The sequence below is a fragment of the Dromiciops gliroides genome, chromosome 5 (genome assembly GCF_019393635.1).
Source record: "Dromiciops gliroides isolate mDroGli1 chromosome 5, mDroGli1.pri, whole genome shotgun sequence".
Classification (NCBI taxonomy): domain Eukaryota; kingdom Metazoa; phylum Chordata; class Mammalia; order Microbiotheria; family Microbiotheriidae; genus Dromiciops; species Dromiciops gliroides.
Window position 1 is genome coordinate 283,481,483 of NC_057865.1, and position 18,675 is coordinate 283,500,157.

The 18,675-nt window shown below is 44.1% G+C and overlaps 1 protein-coding gene and 1 non-coding gene across 2 annotated transcripts; one reads left to right on the forward strand and one right to left on the reverse strand.

Moving 5' to 3' along the window:
• On the reverse strand, window positions 1–17,892 carry MTERF2 (mitochondrial transcription termination factor 2). The gene is made up of 2 exons (XM_043966557.1): window positions 17,029–17,892; window positions 1–1,499 (listed from the first exon to the last, which is right to left on the reverse strand). The coding sequence occupies exon 2, from the start codon at window positions 1,471–1,473 to the stop codon at window positions 283–285; it is 1,191 nt and encodes a 396-aa protein (XP_043822492.1). The 5' UTR covers window positions 1,474–1,499; window positions 17,029–17,892; the 3' UTR covers window positions 1–282.
• On the forward strand, window positions 10,024–10,130 carry LOC122730181. The gene has a single exon (XR_006353395.1). It is a non-coding gene; the product is annotated as a U6 spliceosomal RNA (small nuclear RNA).
• Window positions 17,893–18,675: the final 783 nt, after the last annotated feature.

Consider the following 18,675-nt stretch of genomic DNA (forward strand, 5'->3'; position numbering starts at 1 on the left):
TGAATATTATATTAACTTTTATTGAAATATGGCTTAAAAGGTTTTATCCATATATTTACATTTTATGATTATGCATTTCATCACAAAAGCATGATTTATCACAAAGTTGAGAACGTAGCAAATGAAGTGGCTGAGAGCCTAGTTACCACAGTAAGCACTCACGACTCAGATGATCATCCAGGACCACAAAGTGTGTGTTGAGAGGAAACAGCGTTCCCAGCTGTTCCCATTGCTGGCCATGTTTAATGTATACTGGTACAGTGGCACCCTAATTACCTCATGTTAATCTTCCACATTTAAGGGTGCTACAGGATTAAATAATGGCCTTTCTTTCTTTGCTTGTATTTTACCAAAGTTGGACTCAAACTCTTTTTTGGTACCATTTAAGTTTTCTAGATTTCCATTCCTTATGCTATATCCCAAAGAATTTAGTTTTCTAATTCTGTACTGTACAATTTGTGGTGTCAACTCAAGTACCATGGGTGTTTCTCTTATTTGAGATAAAGAAATACCTTCTTTGAACAGACCTTGCATTCGCTCTTCTAGAACGGGGACAGTATAGTACAGAAGGGCAGGGCATTTTAAAATCAGTTCCTTCAGGTCCTGATCTGTGCATTTAAAAGCATTCCTGGTGAAAAAGATGCTTTCTTGTACCCTAGGAGGGGAGAGCTGAAAAAGAAATCCTTTGAGTTTGGACAGAAGTTGGAGAATTTCCAAGTCCATGAAGCCTTGCTTCTGGAGAAATTCCAGCGTTTCCTTTACAGGAGTGGAAGAATTTAACAAAATATATGGGTCTTGACTCAATAGTTTAAGTAGCCAAACTTTCATATTGGCTTGGGAGCCCCCTAAATTCAAGTAACTTTCCTGTAGCATCTTGATCATTTGTTTATTCTTTTCTACAGAATTACAAAAAATACTGGGTGCGGTTGTCAAGACCCTACTAATAATCACATTCTTGAGCCCCAATTCTTGAAAAAATTCAACATTAAGCTTCTGATTCTCCTGGTCTTTAACAATAAAGAACGATTCTGGAAACTGTTCTATTAATGCCGCCAACTCCTCCTTGTTCCGGCAGACAGACCGCCACAGGTCTATCTGGGCATTAACTGCTGCTGGACTACAAAGGATAGCTTCTGGACAGCGTTCCAAGATGCTGGCTAGTGCTGTTTCCTTAGTGCCTATTTTCTGCAGAATACTGGCAATTTCTTCAACATAAGTTTCCTCCTTGGAAAGCACCCATCCCTTTACTCTTCGAATTTTCCTGATGTCAACTGATAACCTGCAGAGGTTTCCCACAGTCACGTTATTCTCATCCTTGGGCTGTTGTCTGTCATTTGTAGAAGTGAAGTACTTTAAGAAAGGCTCGTACTTCCGTGCTTCAGCCTTTTTATAAGACCACAGTGGGCACGGCTGGGATCTCATCAGTAACATCCTAAACATGCCTGTAATCCCTTGCCCAATGCCCCTCACCATCGTGGAGCTTGGAGTGTCTTTAGAAGCTGGAAGAAAGCAAAAGCATAAGGTTAGTGATGCCACATATTTTCCAATTTGAGGTGCCTCTAGGTGCCCACTGAATTCATGAGGAAATTTTTGGAAGACTCAGGTTAATCCAGTTTCCTACTAAAAGTTATTTAATAATTCACATTTCTGCCCTGCTTCCTGTATAAAATCTATTTCCTCAAAACAGCCCTGAGAGGTAGACACTGTTAACATTATCATCCTCTGGTTAGAGACAGAGTCCTCCAGGGAAGGCAAGCAACCTTGCCCAAGAGCACCTTGCTGCTAAGTGGAGGAACCAGTTGGGAACCCCTGGCAGCTATGACCTCTGAGACAGTACAGCTCTGTGAAGGCTGCTTCTTTTTCTTTTTTTTTTTTGCAGGACAATGAAGGTTAAGTGACTTGCCCAGGGTCACACAGCTAGTAAGTCAAGCGTTTGAGGCCGAATTTGAACTCAGGTCTTCTCCTGAATCCAGGGCTGGTCCTTTATCCACTACTCCCCCAAAGCTTCATTTTTAGAAAATGGGCACAATACTTATAAAGCAGCAGATTATTTGCATGGCTAATAAGGTTAACTCAAATGAAGTCATGCAAAAACATATACTTTTAAAGTCATTTAGGTACATGAATCCTGATTCAGCAGATCAGTGGGAGATTTTTTGGAACATTTTCACCATCCCTTAGTAAGGAAAACAGCTACTATTACCTGAGTATAAAATTTCAGTTCAATCATTTCTGGAAAATATCCAATAAGATGTATAATTAAAACATGCATTTCTAATTTAAAAAAAAATTTAAGACTGGTTAAAATGAGAATGTTGAATCAACAGAATTATACAGGAAGGGAATGTAGCCTTGCTAACAGATGCCAATTTCCCCTTTATTTCCTTAGGAATTAAGAAAATTTTCCTTTTACAAATAGAATTGTCCCTTTATAAACACGACCAGCAAGGGCCAACCTTCAAGAATCTGTACGTTTCCTCCCAGGCACTTGGCTTGAGATTAGGGAGCGTTGCCCCCAATTAATTAGTGGTGGTGCCCTGGTTTATGGTCTAGAATGCATGGTTTTCCTGCTGGTGTAGCCAACTGTGAAAGGAAGGCTGCTGTGTTTTTCACAGATTGTTGGATTTCAAAGGTATCAAGATAATTTTTTTTTTTTTTTTTGGTGAGGCAACTGGGGTTAAGTGACTTGCTCAGGGTCACACAGCTAGTGTCAAGTGTCTGAGGCTGAATTTGAACTCAGGTCCTCCTGAATCCAGGGCCGGTGCTCTATCCACTGTGCCACCTAGCTGCCCTGGCTGCTGTGTTGTTAAATGTAATCACTGATTAAAAGAGCCAACTACAGACATTAAAGGATAAAGTGAATTTAAAGATCTATTAAAAGCAGAGGCAGGCTTTTAATCGAAAGATCATTGGGGGGCAGCTAGGTGGCGCAGTGGATAGAGCACCGGCCCTGGATTCAGGAGGACCTGAGTTCAAATCCAGCCTCAGACACTTGACACTTACTAGCTGTGTGACCCTGGGCAAGTCACTTAACCCCAGTTGCCTCACCAAAAAAAAGAAAGAGAAAGAAAGAAAAAGAAAGATCATTGGACCAAGAGGCAGGAAGCTTGGATTTTAGTCCCACACTGTGTGTGATGGGTCCCTTCTCTGGGCCTCCCCACCAGTAAGGCTGAGCTAGGTAGGTGCCTCAGGAAACATAACTTAATGGTCAGCAATCGACGGTTTTCTGCTAGTTTAAAAGAATCAATTCCACAAGCCGCTATGGGACTTGTTGTAAGTCATGTCATCCCCCACTTTGTGCCTGTTTCCTCATCTGTGCAGTCTAATGCCCTTCCTGCTTCTGGCTGACATTGAGCAGGCTTCTTTCCTCACCCGTGGGGAAGGTAAGGATCAAACACCCGGCTCCAGCCCTTCCTTTCCCCACCTTCTCTTTTCCCCAATCTCTGACTCGTCCAGTGCCTTTTCATCTTAGACCATAGCAGACTGGGTGATTTTACCCTTCTTGTTCTTCCTTTGTACCCTGCTTTCTCGCCCTTCCCTTCACTGGCAGAAGCGGAGAGAGGCTGTGTCTAATAGAAGGTCTCTGTTAGATGGTTTTTCTTTGCTATTTCCAGTAACAACTTCCTCTTAACGACAGGATTTAGCCATTTGGTGTTGGTAGAATGTGCTGGCAATCTTGAATCTGGTTTTTAAAATTCAGTTTTATTTTCCATTTCAAGGTCTCTCCCTTCCATCACCCCTTCCTCCACCCCATGAGAAGGCGTGAAATACAATATCTATCATACAAATGAAGCCATGCAAAGCCCTTCCGCATCAGTCGTGTTCTGAAAAAAGATCTGCTTCCATCTGCACCAAGCCCATCAGTGTTCTATCTCTGGGGAGGTGGACAGCAGTTTTGAGTCCTTTGGTATGTCTTAGATCACTGTTTTGCTAAGAATAGCCAAATCTTTCACAGTTGATCATCCTTAAAATATTACTATCACAATGCTACTGTGTACAATGCTCTCCTGGTTCTGCTCACTTCACTTTGCATCAGTTCATCTAACTCTTCTAGGGTTTTCCTGAAACCATCCCTCTCATCCTTTGTTACAACACAATAATATTCTATCACATTCATAGGCCATATCTTATTCAGCCATTCCCCAGTTGTTGGGAATGCCCTCAGTTTCCAATTCTTTGCCACCCAGAAAGAGCTGCTATAAATATTTTGTACCCTATAGGTTCTTTTTCTTTGATCTCTTTGGGATATAGACCTAGTAGTGGTATTACTAGGTCAAAGGCTATGCACAGTCCCATAGCCCTTTGGGCATAGTTCCAAATTGCTCTTTGGTATAGCTGGATCAGTTCACAACTCCACCAAACAGTGCATTCGTGTCCCAGTCCTTTTAAAATGATCTTTTGCTGCTTTTTCGTCAGATTTGCTTCCACTTCTATATTTTTGTTTATTCTCCTTAATTGTATAATACTTGTTCATTGTGCTATGGCCTCTCATTTTTCCTTCTGTGTTTATGAATCTATTGATTTACCTACCTGGGAACCAGGTTTAACTCCAGCTTTCTCCCTGGGCCTCTGGCCCTTCAGACTTCCTTTTATGTTCCCAGGCACTTGTCTGTCCTCCCCCTCCTCATGTTGGTCCCCACTCAGACTGGTCCCCACTGTAGGGAGTACAGGAATAGCACCTTCTGATTTTCTAGTTTCATTCCCCTTGGGATGGTCTGTGCTGTGCTCTACATCTCCTTGCCCTCCGGCTAGCCCCACGTTCTCTTTCATTGCCTGCTGCCTCTTGTGAGGTAGAGGGAGAATGAACATTCACCCTGGATCTGCCACTGCTATGAAATGACAGCGAGTCAGACTCTGAATATTCATACTGGGGACCTGGGCCCAACTGGTGGAGAGGGCTGGGGGCAGGGAGCTCAGTGCGTGTCCTCCACCCTCACTGCTGAAGGGGTGGAATGTATGAAAATTCTGTTTCATAGGGAATTCAGGACCCTGCCTGAAGCCTTTGTGAATGGGGAGAATAGCAAGCCTCACTGACTGGAGATCCCTCCATGTCACAGCTTGCACGGACAGTTTTAGGAACGGTGTGAATCCCCCCTCTACTATCAGGGGTCCAGAGAGGGGAGGGTAAGTTCTTACAAGATAGCCCTTGACTTGTGCTCCTTCCCATCCCACGGGGGACTGAGATGGCTCTTAGAGCATCACTTGGCCTTGTTTGGGTTGGGAGCTTCCTCGGGTGACTGATGAAAAGGGCCTCCAATGTTCAAGCCCTTAGAGAAGGGGATGGGATATAGAGTGCTTTATATTGGGCAGTCTATGACATAGATTGCCTGGTTTGACCCCCAAAGTGCTGGAAGACAGGTGCTACAAGTACTTTGGTCCCCATTTTAGAGATGAGGATGTGGGGCTCAGCTGGTGTCAGAAGCAACATTTGGCCCGGGGTCTTCCTGACAAGATCCATCACACCACACACTGCCTCCTAGAATATAAAGGGAGGGGAGGCCCTCACATATACAAATAAGAATGACACAATCTAAAATGTGATTGTGGTCCCTTTGATCTTTTGTCTCCCCCCCCCCCCAAGTCTGAGGAGAGATCATTTTCACCTGCGGGGAAGGGGTGAGGAAATGGGTCTTGAAGGGAGAAAGATGGGCACTGGGGGAGAGGAGTCTGTTTCAGGCCTACAAAAGGCATGAGCAAAGGTGCAGAGACTGGGGTAGGGACAGAAGAGCACAGTCTGATGGCATACCACGGGCATGATGGGGAGTGGTCTGAGAGAAGCCTGGACAGACATCCTCAGAAGGGTGGGCTCAGGAGCCAGTATGATCTGGCAGGTACTGGGGAGCCAGTGAAGACGTCTGAGCAGAGGATGGAGGTGGGAAAGTCTGCATGGCTGCAGTAGGAGTGGAGATGAGGGAAGAGTCTAGAGCCTGGGAGCCAGGAGGATGTGGCATTACCTGTTTAAGGTTCTCATGGTGGAGAGTGATATCAAACATAGGGCCTGAAAGTACAGTCCTGGGAATCTGGGGAAGAGGGCAGTATCTATAGAGAGGGGGCTTCTGTGCATCCATGGGGGTGGATGACCTCACCAAAGGACAGTATATTATAGAGAAGAGAAGCTAGGACTGACCCTTGAGAAACCATGCCTAAGAGGAGCACTGCTATCCTACCCCCCCCCCCCCAGATCGAGGGAAAAGACCCACGTGTACAAAAACATCTGTAGCAGCTCTTTATGCTCTAGCAGAAAATCAAAGTACAAGCTGGATCCCCCATCAAGTGGGGCCTGGCTGAACAAACTATGGCAAATGAATACAATGGGATATTAGTGTACTGTAAGAAATGATAAGAGGCTTCAGAGAAACCTGGGAAAACCCACACCAACTGACACACGTGAACAGGACCAGAGGAAGAGGGTCTAGGGCAGTGGCACCACATTGCTGTTCTCCTGGAAGAGAAAGGGGAGGACTCAGAGCAGAACGGGGCACACTATTGGACATGGGTGGTTATTATCTGTTTGGCTTGCCATGTGTACTTGTTAGGAGGATTTTGTTTTTCTTTTTTTAAAACATTTTTGGGAACGGAGATTAGAAGGTGACGAGATTAGGGTGTTAAGGAGGGGTAGTGTTAAGGTAGCCATAAAAAAAGAAAACAGAAGGCAAGTCAGAAGGAAATACAGACAAGCTGGACAGCTTTGAAAGTTCTATACTGAATCTGTTATGTTCTGGGTGTAATAGATTCAGCTTCATGTCTGATCCTCCCGGGTTTTCCTTTGTATATGGAAAGGCTCATTTTATTTGGTGTTTGTTAAGTTAAAAAAAACCAAAAAACTCAGAAGAGGAAGAGAAGGAGCAAGGAAAAAGCCCCATTGGTTGTTCTGAATGAAGGATGTGTGTCACTTTGGCTAAGAGGCAAAATCTGGTGCCTGAAATATTACAATGCTATTATCACTTTAAATGGTACTTTTGCACTGAAAGAGAAAGATGAAGGCTTAATGATCCTTTGGGGATTCTGGGTCTTGGGTTCTGGATTTGTCTTTTGAGTTCTGCAGCATCCTTCTTCCTGGAGTGTAGCCATTTTGCATTATGGAAGGGATTTCCAGCCAGTCAGCAATGCTTCCTGAGCTCTCTGCCAAATGCAGAGTGCATGTAAAGAGTTATAAAGGAAGCCAAGGGTTCTCAATTTTTCTGAGAAATGAGCTGCTTTTTCAAAAATAAGCCAGGGTCCTTCCTTAACTGTGACATGGTTAGTGTCTGGAGACTAAGAAAATATGAGGAAGAGTGACTCTGACCTCAGTGCTGGGGCTTAAACGGATCGAAGCGTAACTGAAAAACAGTCCCATTTGGGGTAGGTGTTGGGCAGAGAAGGCATGCTTGTCTCCTGTGCTGAGGTGCCCTGCTCTGGAAACACCAGCGATTGTCATCACCAGCTTTACTCTAGAACTACCAAGACCGCATCCAGAGCTATCCTTGGAATAATCCCAATCATTCTCTTGCTCAAATGGGTTTGATTCCTTCTCTTCAGTCCTGTGCTGACCCCTCTGCAGCCAGCCCCATGCCCTCCAGGCCCCCACTCTGCTCAGGTGCCTTGGCTATGCCCTGGCCTCTGCTTCCCTGAGCAGCCCGGCCCCTTCTGATGCCATCCCCTGCACCTCACTCCATCAGGCTCCCTCTTCCCTGCTCCTCCACTCCGCACATGGTAACAGCTTGCACGGCCAGAGCCCTCTACAATTCACAAAACGCTTTCGCTGAAACAATTCCACATGTCCTCCCGTCTGCCTGATATTTACAAGCTGGGGGACCGAGCTCATCTTTGGACAAAGGGAATTTTGGATGTCTCTGGGGCGTGCAGTTTGAGATCTTTGGGAGGCAGTTAGAGACGGAAGACGAGATCAGAAGGGAGACTAGGGCTGCCAGCAATAACTAATGTTTACATATTGCTTACTACGTTGTGCTGAGCACTTTACAATGATTTCCTTATGTGTTCCTCATACCATCCCTGGAAGGGAGGTGCCATTATTATTATCTCATTTTACAGATGAGGAAACTGACACAAATAGAGGTTACTTGAGACTTGGCCAGGGTCACATAGCTAGTAATTATAAGGCCACATTTGAACTGGGGTCTTCCTAACTCCACCCTGGTGCTCTAGTCCCTAAATCCAAGAAGCCAAACAGTATTAAGGGCGAAGAAGGCCCAGGAGTGAGCCTTTTGAGACGTCCGTGGTTAGCAGGACCTGGGTGAAGGTCTGGAGAGGTAGGAGGATGGTGGGAACTTGGGAGAAAAGAGACTATTAGAGAAGAGGGTGCTGGGCCCTGTCAAAGGCTGTAGTGAGGCCATGAAGAATGAGGACCAAGAAAAGGCCATTAGATTTAGCAATTAAAAGACCCCTGGTAACTGGATAGAGCTGTTCTGGTTGAATGATGAGGTCAGAAGTCAGACCAATTGTAGAAGGCCTCCTTATCTTTAGTCTCAAAAGGGAGGAGAGATGCTAGATGGCCAAAGTAGGGAAGGATGGGAGGGATGGCGGAGACAAGAGTGTCTTTGCAGACAGTAGGGAAGCACAAGATAGAGAGATGGAAAAGAAGTGAGGTGGGGATGATAAAGGCAAAAGAATATGGAGTAGAATGGAATCAGAGGCTTACTTTACTGTCAGAAAGAGACAGGTTTATTTGGCAAGAAGAAAAGTCACCTTCACCTGAGGTGGGTGGGGGAGGAGAAAGGGGGAAAAGATGAAATAACTAAGGAATAGGAGTATTGGCAGAAGCAATCTGAACCAAGAGGCCACTGCCACAAAAATGAGAAGAGGAGGAAATGTCAAGAAGTGTGGGCAGGTGAACTCAGGCTAGGCTAGTGGTCAAGGTGGAAGCTTAGCTGACAAGCACCTCGAAGGGTATCCAACCCAACCTGTTCTTGGTCACAAATCCCATAACTACCTTAGGCAAACCATCTGCCAGACTTTACCTGAAAACCCACCACTCCCTAATCGAGCCCTTTCCACTTTTTCCTTAGCTTGAGACAAAAACCTGTCTTCCTCTTATTTCCTCTCATTGTTTCAATTCAATAATGAAAGCATATGTAATCTTAGCTTCATGGATCCCAATTAAGCCAAGAGCTCAGAGACCTGTGATTTTGTTAGGTATCTGAACTCCCTCCCCCAAAGAATCTCCCACCTGTAGCCGAATAAGTCTTAGGCCACTGCACGAGGCTCAGAAAGTTCAATGATAGCTCTGCCCACTGACACATGGCTGATCCCAAGTCCAATCCTAGATTCATTAATGAATCATGCTACCTATTATCCCAAATTAGGAAATAAAACTGATTTGGATCACTAAGAAACAGAACAATTCTTCTATGTGCAAGATTGATAAAGACAGGGATGGAAACATCCAAAGCCAGGTCTTCAGCTGACCCCTCCCCCCTTTAAAAATTCTCCTTGTTGCCAGGAGAACTAGACTGTGATGAGTAAAATCTAATGCGTGGTCGCCGTATTCCTGTCCCGAGTGTAGGGAAAATTAGCTAGGGTTACTTATAAATTAAAAGCTTTAGCACCAGTTTTGGTCATTAAGCATTTATTAAAGCATACCAAGTGTTAGTAGAAAGAGAACACTTGGCTCAGAAAGAAAAGGCTTATCTAGCCTAGAGTTCCAGCCTCCTCGCCTGGTTCTTCTTCCAGTCCTCCTCCACCAGCCTGTTCGAGAGCTGAACTGACTGTGGAAGCTGCTCCTCCGTCCCTAGAAGAGGCGGCCCTTACACACTGCTTCAAACTAATTGGCCGGCACCACCCAAATCCATTGGTTCACTGGACTTGAGGGTGCTCTTGTGCTGAGGTCAGAGTCCACAGCCTCTGAGAACACACCCTCTTGAGTCAGGCAGGTGTGGTTTCAATCAAGTCAACGTCAAGTGAGTCAATCAGTCAGTCAGTCAATCTAATCAATCCAATCAATTTCCTCAAGCTGAGCCTTTGGGCGTTCCAAAACCCATGATTTTCTCACAAACCCACCTGTGCTTCGTTAAGAAAACAGTTTCCATGCTCACTTCGGCAGCACATATACAAAAAGTGGAAGGATACAGAGAAGATTAGCATGGCCCCTGCGCAAGGATGACACGCAAATTCGTGAAGTGTTCCATAAAAAAAAAAAAAGGAAACCATTTCCTTAGATGATACTTAAGACTAACAATGTAAAGGGAATGAAAAGAGAGAAAAGAAAATGAACGATGCATTGACAAAAACTAAAGGGGGCAGTCCCCTTGGTAGGTGGACATTACAGATAGTGTGTGCAAAGGGAAAAGGAAAACAGGACAATGTCCCTGTAAGTCTTTGGAAGCCTTCCTCAGATGATTCTCGGGCTCTCAGCTGGGTGTAGTTGTAGAGTTAAAGCTTTTCAGGTGTGGACGCTGATGATCAGCTAGAAAATTTCCTACAAGACTGATCTTAACACAACTTTAAATAGCTTTGCCAATAACCAAGTCAAACAATGATAGTTCTCAAAAACATATGTCTGAGGAGATTCAGAATCTTTTTAGAGATTTTAGAATTATGTATTGTCCAGTTATTACATATAAAACATATAATAAAGACAAAAATTGAAACTTTAAAAAAACTTAGTATTACTGTAACCCCCCTGTGGAGAATAAATTGAGAGGACGTAATATAAAAGTTGTCAGATTAATTTCAGTTATAATAACTTCTAACAAGTTACTTGCAAGAGAGTCCATAAATTATGCTGGCATACCCTTCTTTAATACAGGGCTAAGACAATTGTGATAGTAATTAAGAAAAGAATTTTTATCTTTGTTTCATCACTCATTGTATCATCTGCTTAATTATCCTTATGCCATTATGAGAAATTAAAGAATCTAATGTAACTGGTAACAGATGCCAAGGCCAAATTCAACATCGTGTTTATCATGACATCTGAGATATATAGGGTTACCATAAAGGAACAGAGAATTAAGAGAAATAAGCACTGCCAAACTTCATGGCTCTGCAGACAGCCAGTGCAGTATGTTGAAGGGAAACTGAGTCAGGCTTAATAAGATGCATGGGATTGAGATGTCCATGGCATCAGGCATATAGGAGGGGGAATCAAAGCCAGGTGTAGAATGAGATGGCATAGCCCAGCCATCTGGTGCAATGGGGGGGTGGGGTGGGGTGGTGGTGGTAGAATTAAGCCAAGAAAATCCAACCTCAGCTCTTGCCAATGGCTGTTCTCTTAACCTTTTCCAAAGCAGTGTACTACCTGTACTTTGTGCATGTCACCTGTCCTGTGACAGTTCAGAAACCTTTCTTGTATGTATTTCCCTCATGAATGGCTGGCATCTTGGCTGTTCTGATCTGATAACTCAGAATAAAGGCAATTAATGTCTCAAATGGTAAGTTCCCATAATCCAAGGCTCACATGGATTTAACAACTGAGGATAATGATGACAGCAAAAAAAAAAATGAATTAGCTTTCTGACTCGGGATATAATATGCATTATTACTCATTATTACATAATTTCCATCAATGCATTACTCGTCAAGTGCTGGTACTGGTTTTACATGGGAGCAATGATCCAAGACTCCTTTTTTCCCAATTTTGATGGCAGTTGTCAGCAATACCTGGAAAGGACCTCCCCAAACTGGCTGAGTCCCATTAGTCTGCTGAAAAGTTTTGATATATATACTGTCTCCTGGGTTCAAATCATGTAAGAAGTCCAAGGGGCCAGCCTGTACTGCTGCTCCTGCCTTGTAACTCCTGTATATAGGAAACAACAATGACGTATATACTGGGGAAAGGTTCTGCTTGGATGGGGGGCAGCCAAAAAGCATCTCAAAAGGCGATATATGTAGTTCTCCTCTTGGCCTGCTGCGCAGATAGAACAGTACCAAGAGTAGAACATTGGGCCACTTCCAATGAGTTTCAGGGCACAATTTACCAATCATGTTCTTATGCTCTTTACTCATAGGCTCCACCTGGCCTGAGCTTTGTGGGTGGTCAGGTGTATGGAACTGTGGAGTTACTCCCAGGAAAGAGTAGATTTGGGATAGAACAGAATCAGTGAAATGTTCACCTTTGTCAAAATCAATGCAGGCAGAACCATCAGCATTTCTATACATGACCAACAAAGTCCAGCAGCAAGAGATAGAAATCCCATTTAAAGTAACTGTAGACAGTATAAAATACTTGGGAGTCTACTTGCCAAGACAAACCCAGGAACTCTATGAACACAATTACAAATCACTTTTCACACAAATCAAATCAGATCTAAATAATTGGAAAAATATCAATTGCTCATGGATAGGCTGAGCTAATGTAATAAAAATGACAATTCTACCTAAATTAATTTACTTATTCCATGCCATACCAATCAGACTACCTAAAATTTATTTTATAGAGCTAGAAAAAATAATAACAAAATTCATCTGGAAAAACAAAAGGTCAAGAATATCAAGGGAACTAATGAAAAAAAAATACACAGGAAAGTGGGCTAGCTGTACCAAATCTGAAGCTTTACTATAAAGCGGCAGTCAGCAAAACTATTTGGTACCGGCTAAGAAATAGAGTGGTGGATCAATAGGCAGGGGAGACACAGTAGTAAATGACTTTATGGAAAGGAGAACAGTTTATAACCAAACTAGAAATAGAGAATATTATGAAATGCAAAATGGATGATTTTGATTACATTAAATGAAAAAGGTTCTGTACAAACAGAAGCAATGCATCCAAAATTAGAAGGGAGGCAGAAAGCTGGGAAACAATTTTTATAGCCAGTACTTCTGATAAAGGCCTTGTTTCTAAAATATATCAGGAACTAAATCAAATTTATAAAAATCCAAGTTATTCCTCAATTGAGAAATGGTCAAAGGATATGAACAGGCTGTTTTCTGATGAAGAAATCAAAGCTACCTATTGCCATATGAAAAAATGCTCTAAATCACTGTTGATTAGAAAAATGCAAATTAAAACAACTGACACCTAACACCTATCAGATTGGCTAATGACAAAAAAGAAAAATGACAAATGTTGGAGAAGCTGTGGGAAAATTGGAACACTAATGCATTGTTTGTAGAATTGTGATCCAACCATTCTGGAGAGCAATTTGGAACTATGCCCAAAGGGCTATAAAGCTATGCATATCCTTTGACCCAGCAATACCACTATTAGGTCTTTTTCCCAAAGAGATCATAAAAAGGGGAAAAGGACCCACATGTACAAAAATATTTACAGCTGCTCTTTTTGTGGTGGCAAGGAATTGGAAATTATGGGGATACCCATCAGTTGGGGAATGGCTGAACAAGTTCTGGTATATGAATGTAATGGAATACTATTGTGCTGTAAGAAACGAAGAGCAGGCAGATTTCAGAGTAACCTGGAAGGACTTACATGAACTAATACTGAGTGAGATGAGCAGAACCAGGAGAACATTGTACACAGTATCAACAACAGTGTGTGTTGATTGACTGTGATAGACTTGACTCTTCTCAGCAATACAGTGGTCCAAGATAGTTCCAAAGGACTCATGATGGAAAATGCTCTCCAAATTCAGAAAAAAAAAAAACCAACTATGGAATCTAGATGCAGATTGAACCATACTATTTCTTTTCTTTCTTTCTTTTTTTTTTTTGCTTTGCTTTTTTGAGTCTCAATGGGTAACACGCACAGCAGATTTAAGGAGACCTGCATCAGAAGAGGAAGAAGCCCACAGGGACTCAGGAATATCAGAAGAGATTTCAAATGTATCTCTCATGTTTTCTGAGTGTCTGAGATCAAAATTAGCAGCAAGTGGACAGTGTCCTCTGGCAATTCCACAGAGATGCCACCATCTGGAGAACAAGATATGGTTGCTCTAAGTTTACAAAGGAGGTTACAACCTAATAGATTTGCAGGAGAGTCGGGCATAAGAAGTGAATGTTCTACTATTAATGGGCCCATAGATGCCATGTGAGGGGTTAATTTTGCAACTGTTTGAGTTTTCCCTGAGACCCTGACTACATGTAGAGATCTAATAGATGTACATTCAGGGTCAGGTTTGCTCACTAGGACTGATCTTGAGGTTCCTGTATCTAATAAACAATCATAATAAGTGTCCCCAACTCTAAGGGTTACATGGGGTTCATTATTCTGGGGTGGTGAATGGACTGGCACAAGAGGGCTAAAGATCTTGGGGTCTGGAAAGGTAAAGTCTTCAGATTCCACTGTCCTTTCCCCTCCCCTACACCATCAGTCCTCTGTTTCTCTCTGAAAGGATCCATAAGTAGTTTGGTTCTCCTCCTCTGTGCCCCTTTGAGGAGGCCTATAACTTTTCATTCTGCCTCTCTGTACCCCTCTGAAAAGATCTATAACGATTCTGATTTCATTCCCTTTGCATAATCCTACAGTACTGCATTATGTGCCCCGTCTGTTGCAGTAATAGCAAAATCTAGGCGGTTGATAGTAATCCAGGGATTGATAGTGATTCTCAACTGCCTGACCTCACTGTCTTGTGCTTTCCTGTACTGGAGCTAAAATGCCCTGTCTGTTCCTTTCTTCCCTCTTCTTTCCTTCATAAATATACGTTGCTATTTCTTTAATTCTGTTAGCACTCAGGGCATTCCAACCTGGACACTGCGTTTCAAAATATTTCCATATTTCTGGCAAGGATTGGTGAACAAAATGATTAGAAATAAAATGTGCATCTTTAGAATGTAATGGGTCTAATCTAGTATATTGTTTGGCACTCTTACACAATCTATCATAGAATCTATTAGGTCTTTCATTAGGTTCCTGAACGGTATCTATAAATTTTTGCCAGTTATCAGTCTTGCTAACACACAGGATTTCATTGCCTTCAACAAAGTTTCCCTTGCTTCCTGCAACTTATCAAAATGCTCAGGAATATTGGGGTCCCAGTTAGGGTCTTCTAACTATTATAGCTATTACATATAGCTAACTATTCTAGCTATTATATCAGCTCTTTCACCTGGGGATAATAATAATAATAATGAGATCAGTAACATCACCCCAAATGGATTGATATCCTCTAAAAAGGAGGAGCTTCCATGGTCAGTTCAGCTCTCTAACAGGCTGGTGGAGGAGGACCAGAGGAAGAACCAGGGCTTGCATGACTGCACCTCCCTAGTTGACATAGCCTCGTGAATGATCTTTTTTGACACACCCTTAGAGAACCCCGATTTTATTTTCTATACTGATGGATCCTCTTTTATATATTTACCCCTAGGGCACTTTTGTATCCATCTGGTCTCCTGCTGAGGTCAGAATCCACAGCCTCTGAGAACACACCCTCTTGAGAGTCAGTCAATCCAATCAATCCAATCAATTCCCTCAAGCTGGGGCTTTTGGGCATTCCAAAACAGATTATTTTCTCACAAGACAGCAGTGTGGCAGAAAGATGGGGACAAGATCTCACACAGCACATCACAAACAGAAGGCTGCAAATGGATGCAAAAGTGCCCTAGGGGAAAATACCACAGAGAATATAAACAAATTAGAGAAGGAAACAGGATGATCTCTCCTAACACACTTACAGGAAAAATCTTGCCCATACAAGGATAAGGATAAGCATGAAGGATAAAATGGCCACGTTTGATTACATCCAATTGATAAGCTTTTGGATGAACATGATGTAGCTAGAATTAGGGAGAAAGTACATCTGGCCTGTCTGAAAAGTAGCACACTACTAAAATGCAAAATAACCACTGTAGAAAGAATGACTATCCATCGGTTTTATTTTACTCTTTGCCACCCAAGCAGTGCCAGCTTTGGTGAATACAAAACTTGCTCCTGATATGCAGGGAAATCCTAAGATTAAGAGGGGTCTTTAGAGGTCAATCTAGTTGAATCTCTTCATTTTATAGAAGATGAGACAGGGCTGGGGTGACATGTTTTGCCTGAGGTCACTCAGCTATCAGGTTGCAGTCCTTAAAATCCAGCCCATCTTACTCCAAATCCAGGGGAGATATCTTCATATCATGTTATTAAGTCCAACAGTATTTAAGACATGCAGAGGCTAAACTTAGGAGAAACAAGATTTCTGTAATTGACAAACACACAGAATTCAGAATGGGAAAAGGGCCTTTAAGCCATCCATGGAGGTGGGGAGGCGTATGGTGCTGAGGGACAGCTCTCTGCCAGGACCTGGCAGCTGGTCACTTGGAAGACTTTTCTCCTTGGCCCCACAGAGGGCAGTTTCAGGAGCAGGGGCCGGAGATTAATCATCTATGTTTCTAAAGCACAAATTTGGGCATATAGGAGGTTTATGGGGTCGCTTCCCACCCCAACTTACTGCGACCTGGAAGCAAAGGATGGAAACTGCAGAGCAGATGTCCAGGAAAACGGATTCCTAACAGACCAGAAGTAGAAGGGGGGAGCGGGGGGGGGGGGGGCAGTGGAGGTCCTTCACCCAGGACTGGATGATCCTCTTGTCAGAGGATAAGGATGACACGGAACACTGATATAACCGACTACTATGTGTCAATTGGGAAATGTTTAAAAAATACAATACAACACAGATAATGTTGGCTTGTAGTTTTCTAAGTCAATGGGCTGCCGGAAGGGGTCATTTCTATTGGATTGCTCATCTAGCCCAAACCCTTTTTTTTTACAGATAAGGAAAACGGAGGCCCACGGAGGTGAATGACTTGCTCAAGGTCTCCCAGAGTACGTGGTCAAGCTTCGGTCACGGACTTGGGGCTGGAAGTGACCATGGCCCAGAGAAGTTGAGTGGCTTGCCCAGGACGATCCTGGAGTAAGCGGCAGAGGCAGGACCTGCACCCGGCTCCCCGCTCTGCGCTGCCTCCCTGCCGGCTCTGGGAGTCTCGCCCACAGACCCTGGTTTTACAGGATGGGGGCGGGGCTGAAGTCCAAAACGCGTCCCCCCAAATGCCAGGTACGGCTCGGAGGGGCCAAAGCCGCCGGGGGCTCGGCCCGCGGCCTCCCCTCCCCACCCCGGGCGAGCCGGAGCAGGCAGTCGCTGAGGAAGAGCCAGCGCTCCTCGAGATCCTGGAGCGTGCCTCCCCGTACCCCACCCCAACCCCTCTCCCGCACCTCACCTGCCCCTGCCGCAGCTGCAGAAAGCCGCGCAGTACTGAGTCCCAGTCAGCGGAGACTGGCCACTCTCTTCCGGGAAGCTGACCCTACCTCCACATAGGTCCCGCTCGAGCCTATCACGACTCGGCGTGGCCTCGCTCCAGCCTATCACAGCTCAGTCATTATTGCTTTCTTAGACTCAGCCTATCGTAACTCAGACTAATTCCTCCCAGCCTATTACAGCTTAGAATTGCTGCCCTATCACAACTCAGTATAGCCTCCTTAGCCCAGCCTATCACTCTGCTGAACATTGGCTGGCCTAAACCTATCATAGCTAAGTATGATCTCTCTTTAGCCTATCATAGCCTTGCTTCAGCATTTCGGGGCGGGAAACAGGATGCGTTCTTCTTGTACTGTTCCAAATGCTTCTCAAAGCAGGGGAGGGCTCGAGAAAAGAGACTGGACTGTACCAATTACATCTAATCAAATCCATAAACTAAGTGGATGCTAAGATCAGTAGACGGCCGAAAAGGATGGATCCGCAGTCAGAGAGCAGAGGGTTCAAGTTCTGGCTCTGACACTTATTGGCACCGTGACCCAGGTCGAGTCATTTAAACTGTCAGTCCCTGGACAACTCAGTCCTAAGATTGTAAATTTCAGAAGAGTTGATCTCCATTGGTTGCTGGGGAAAGATACAAAAAATCACAGATCTGTTTCCTGCTCTCTGTCTAGGAAGGGGTTGGGGCACCATGTAGCGGGCTGTCCCCCCGCTATTCTCGTGTGGCCTTGGAGTGTCTTTGTGTGAGTAGAGAGCTCTCAGAGGATCCTCCTCTCCCTCCACCCACCTCCAAGGTTGGCCATTCTACTCCCTTAGCCTCAGAGATGCTGCACTTACAGCTGTCTGCTTTCTCCAGGGGCAGACAAGGAGAGGGGGCTTCTCCAAAGTGTGACCATGCGCCTCCCTGAATGATATTCCTATTAATAAGGCCACATTCATTTCTGAGGTTGAGCCATGTGACAGTAGCCAATAAGGATCTGGGTGCCAGGAACTCACGTTCTGGGTCTTAGGTAGCCCTGAGTCCCAGGAGACACATGTATTTTGGGTTATTTCTGTGGGCAGGGGGAGCGTGTCTCACTGCGGTAGTACAGGTGTCAAAGGAGGGCTAATTACTGAGCTCACCATAGCTGACACTCCAGTGTTAAGAACTGCAGTTCTGAGTCCCTGAAACACAACTTACTTCATAATGCTCATGGTAGTTTGTGATTTCGTTATCCATATGTGACCTACGTAAGGGCAGGGATCCTGTCTTGCCACAGGAGGAGCTTAATGTTTTGAATTTTAAATAAAATCATACTCCAGGCAGATTTACTAGGCAGCCCAGTCATGCACTGGAGAGCTGGGCCTAGAGTATAGAAGACCCAAATCCAAATCCAGCCTCAGTCACTTACGACCTGTGTGACCCTGGGCAAGTCACTTAACCTGTTTGCCTCAGTTTCCCCAACTGTAAAATGGGGATAATAATAGCACCTGCCTCTAAGGATTGCTTTGAGGATCTAATGAGATATATTTGTGAACAGTACTTAGCACAGTGCCTGGGCACCTGGTAGGTGCTATAGAAATGTTAGCTACTATTAACTATTACAGGGATCTTTCAAATAGGCAAGACCCC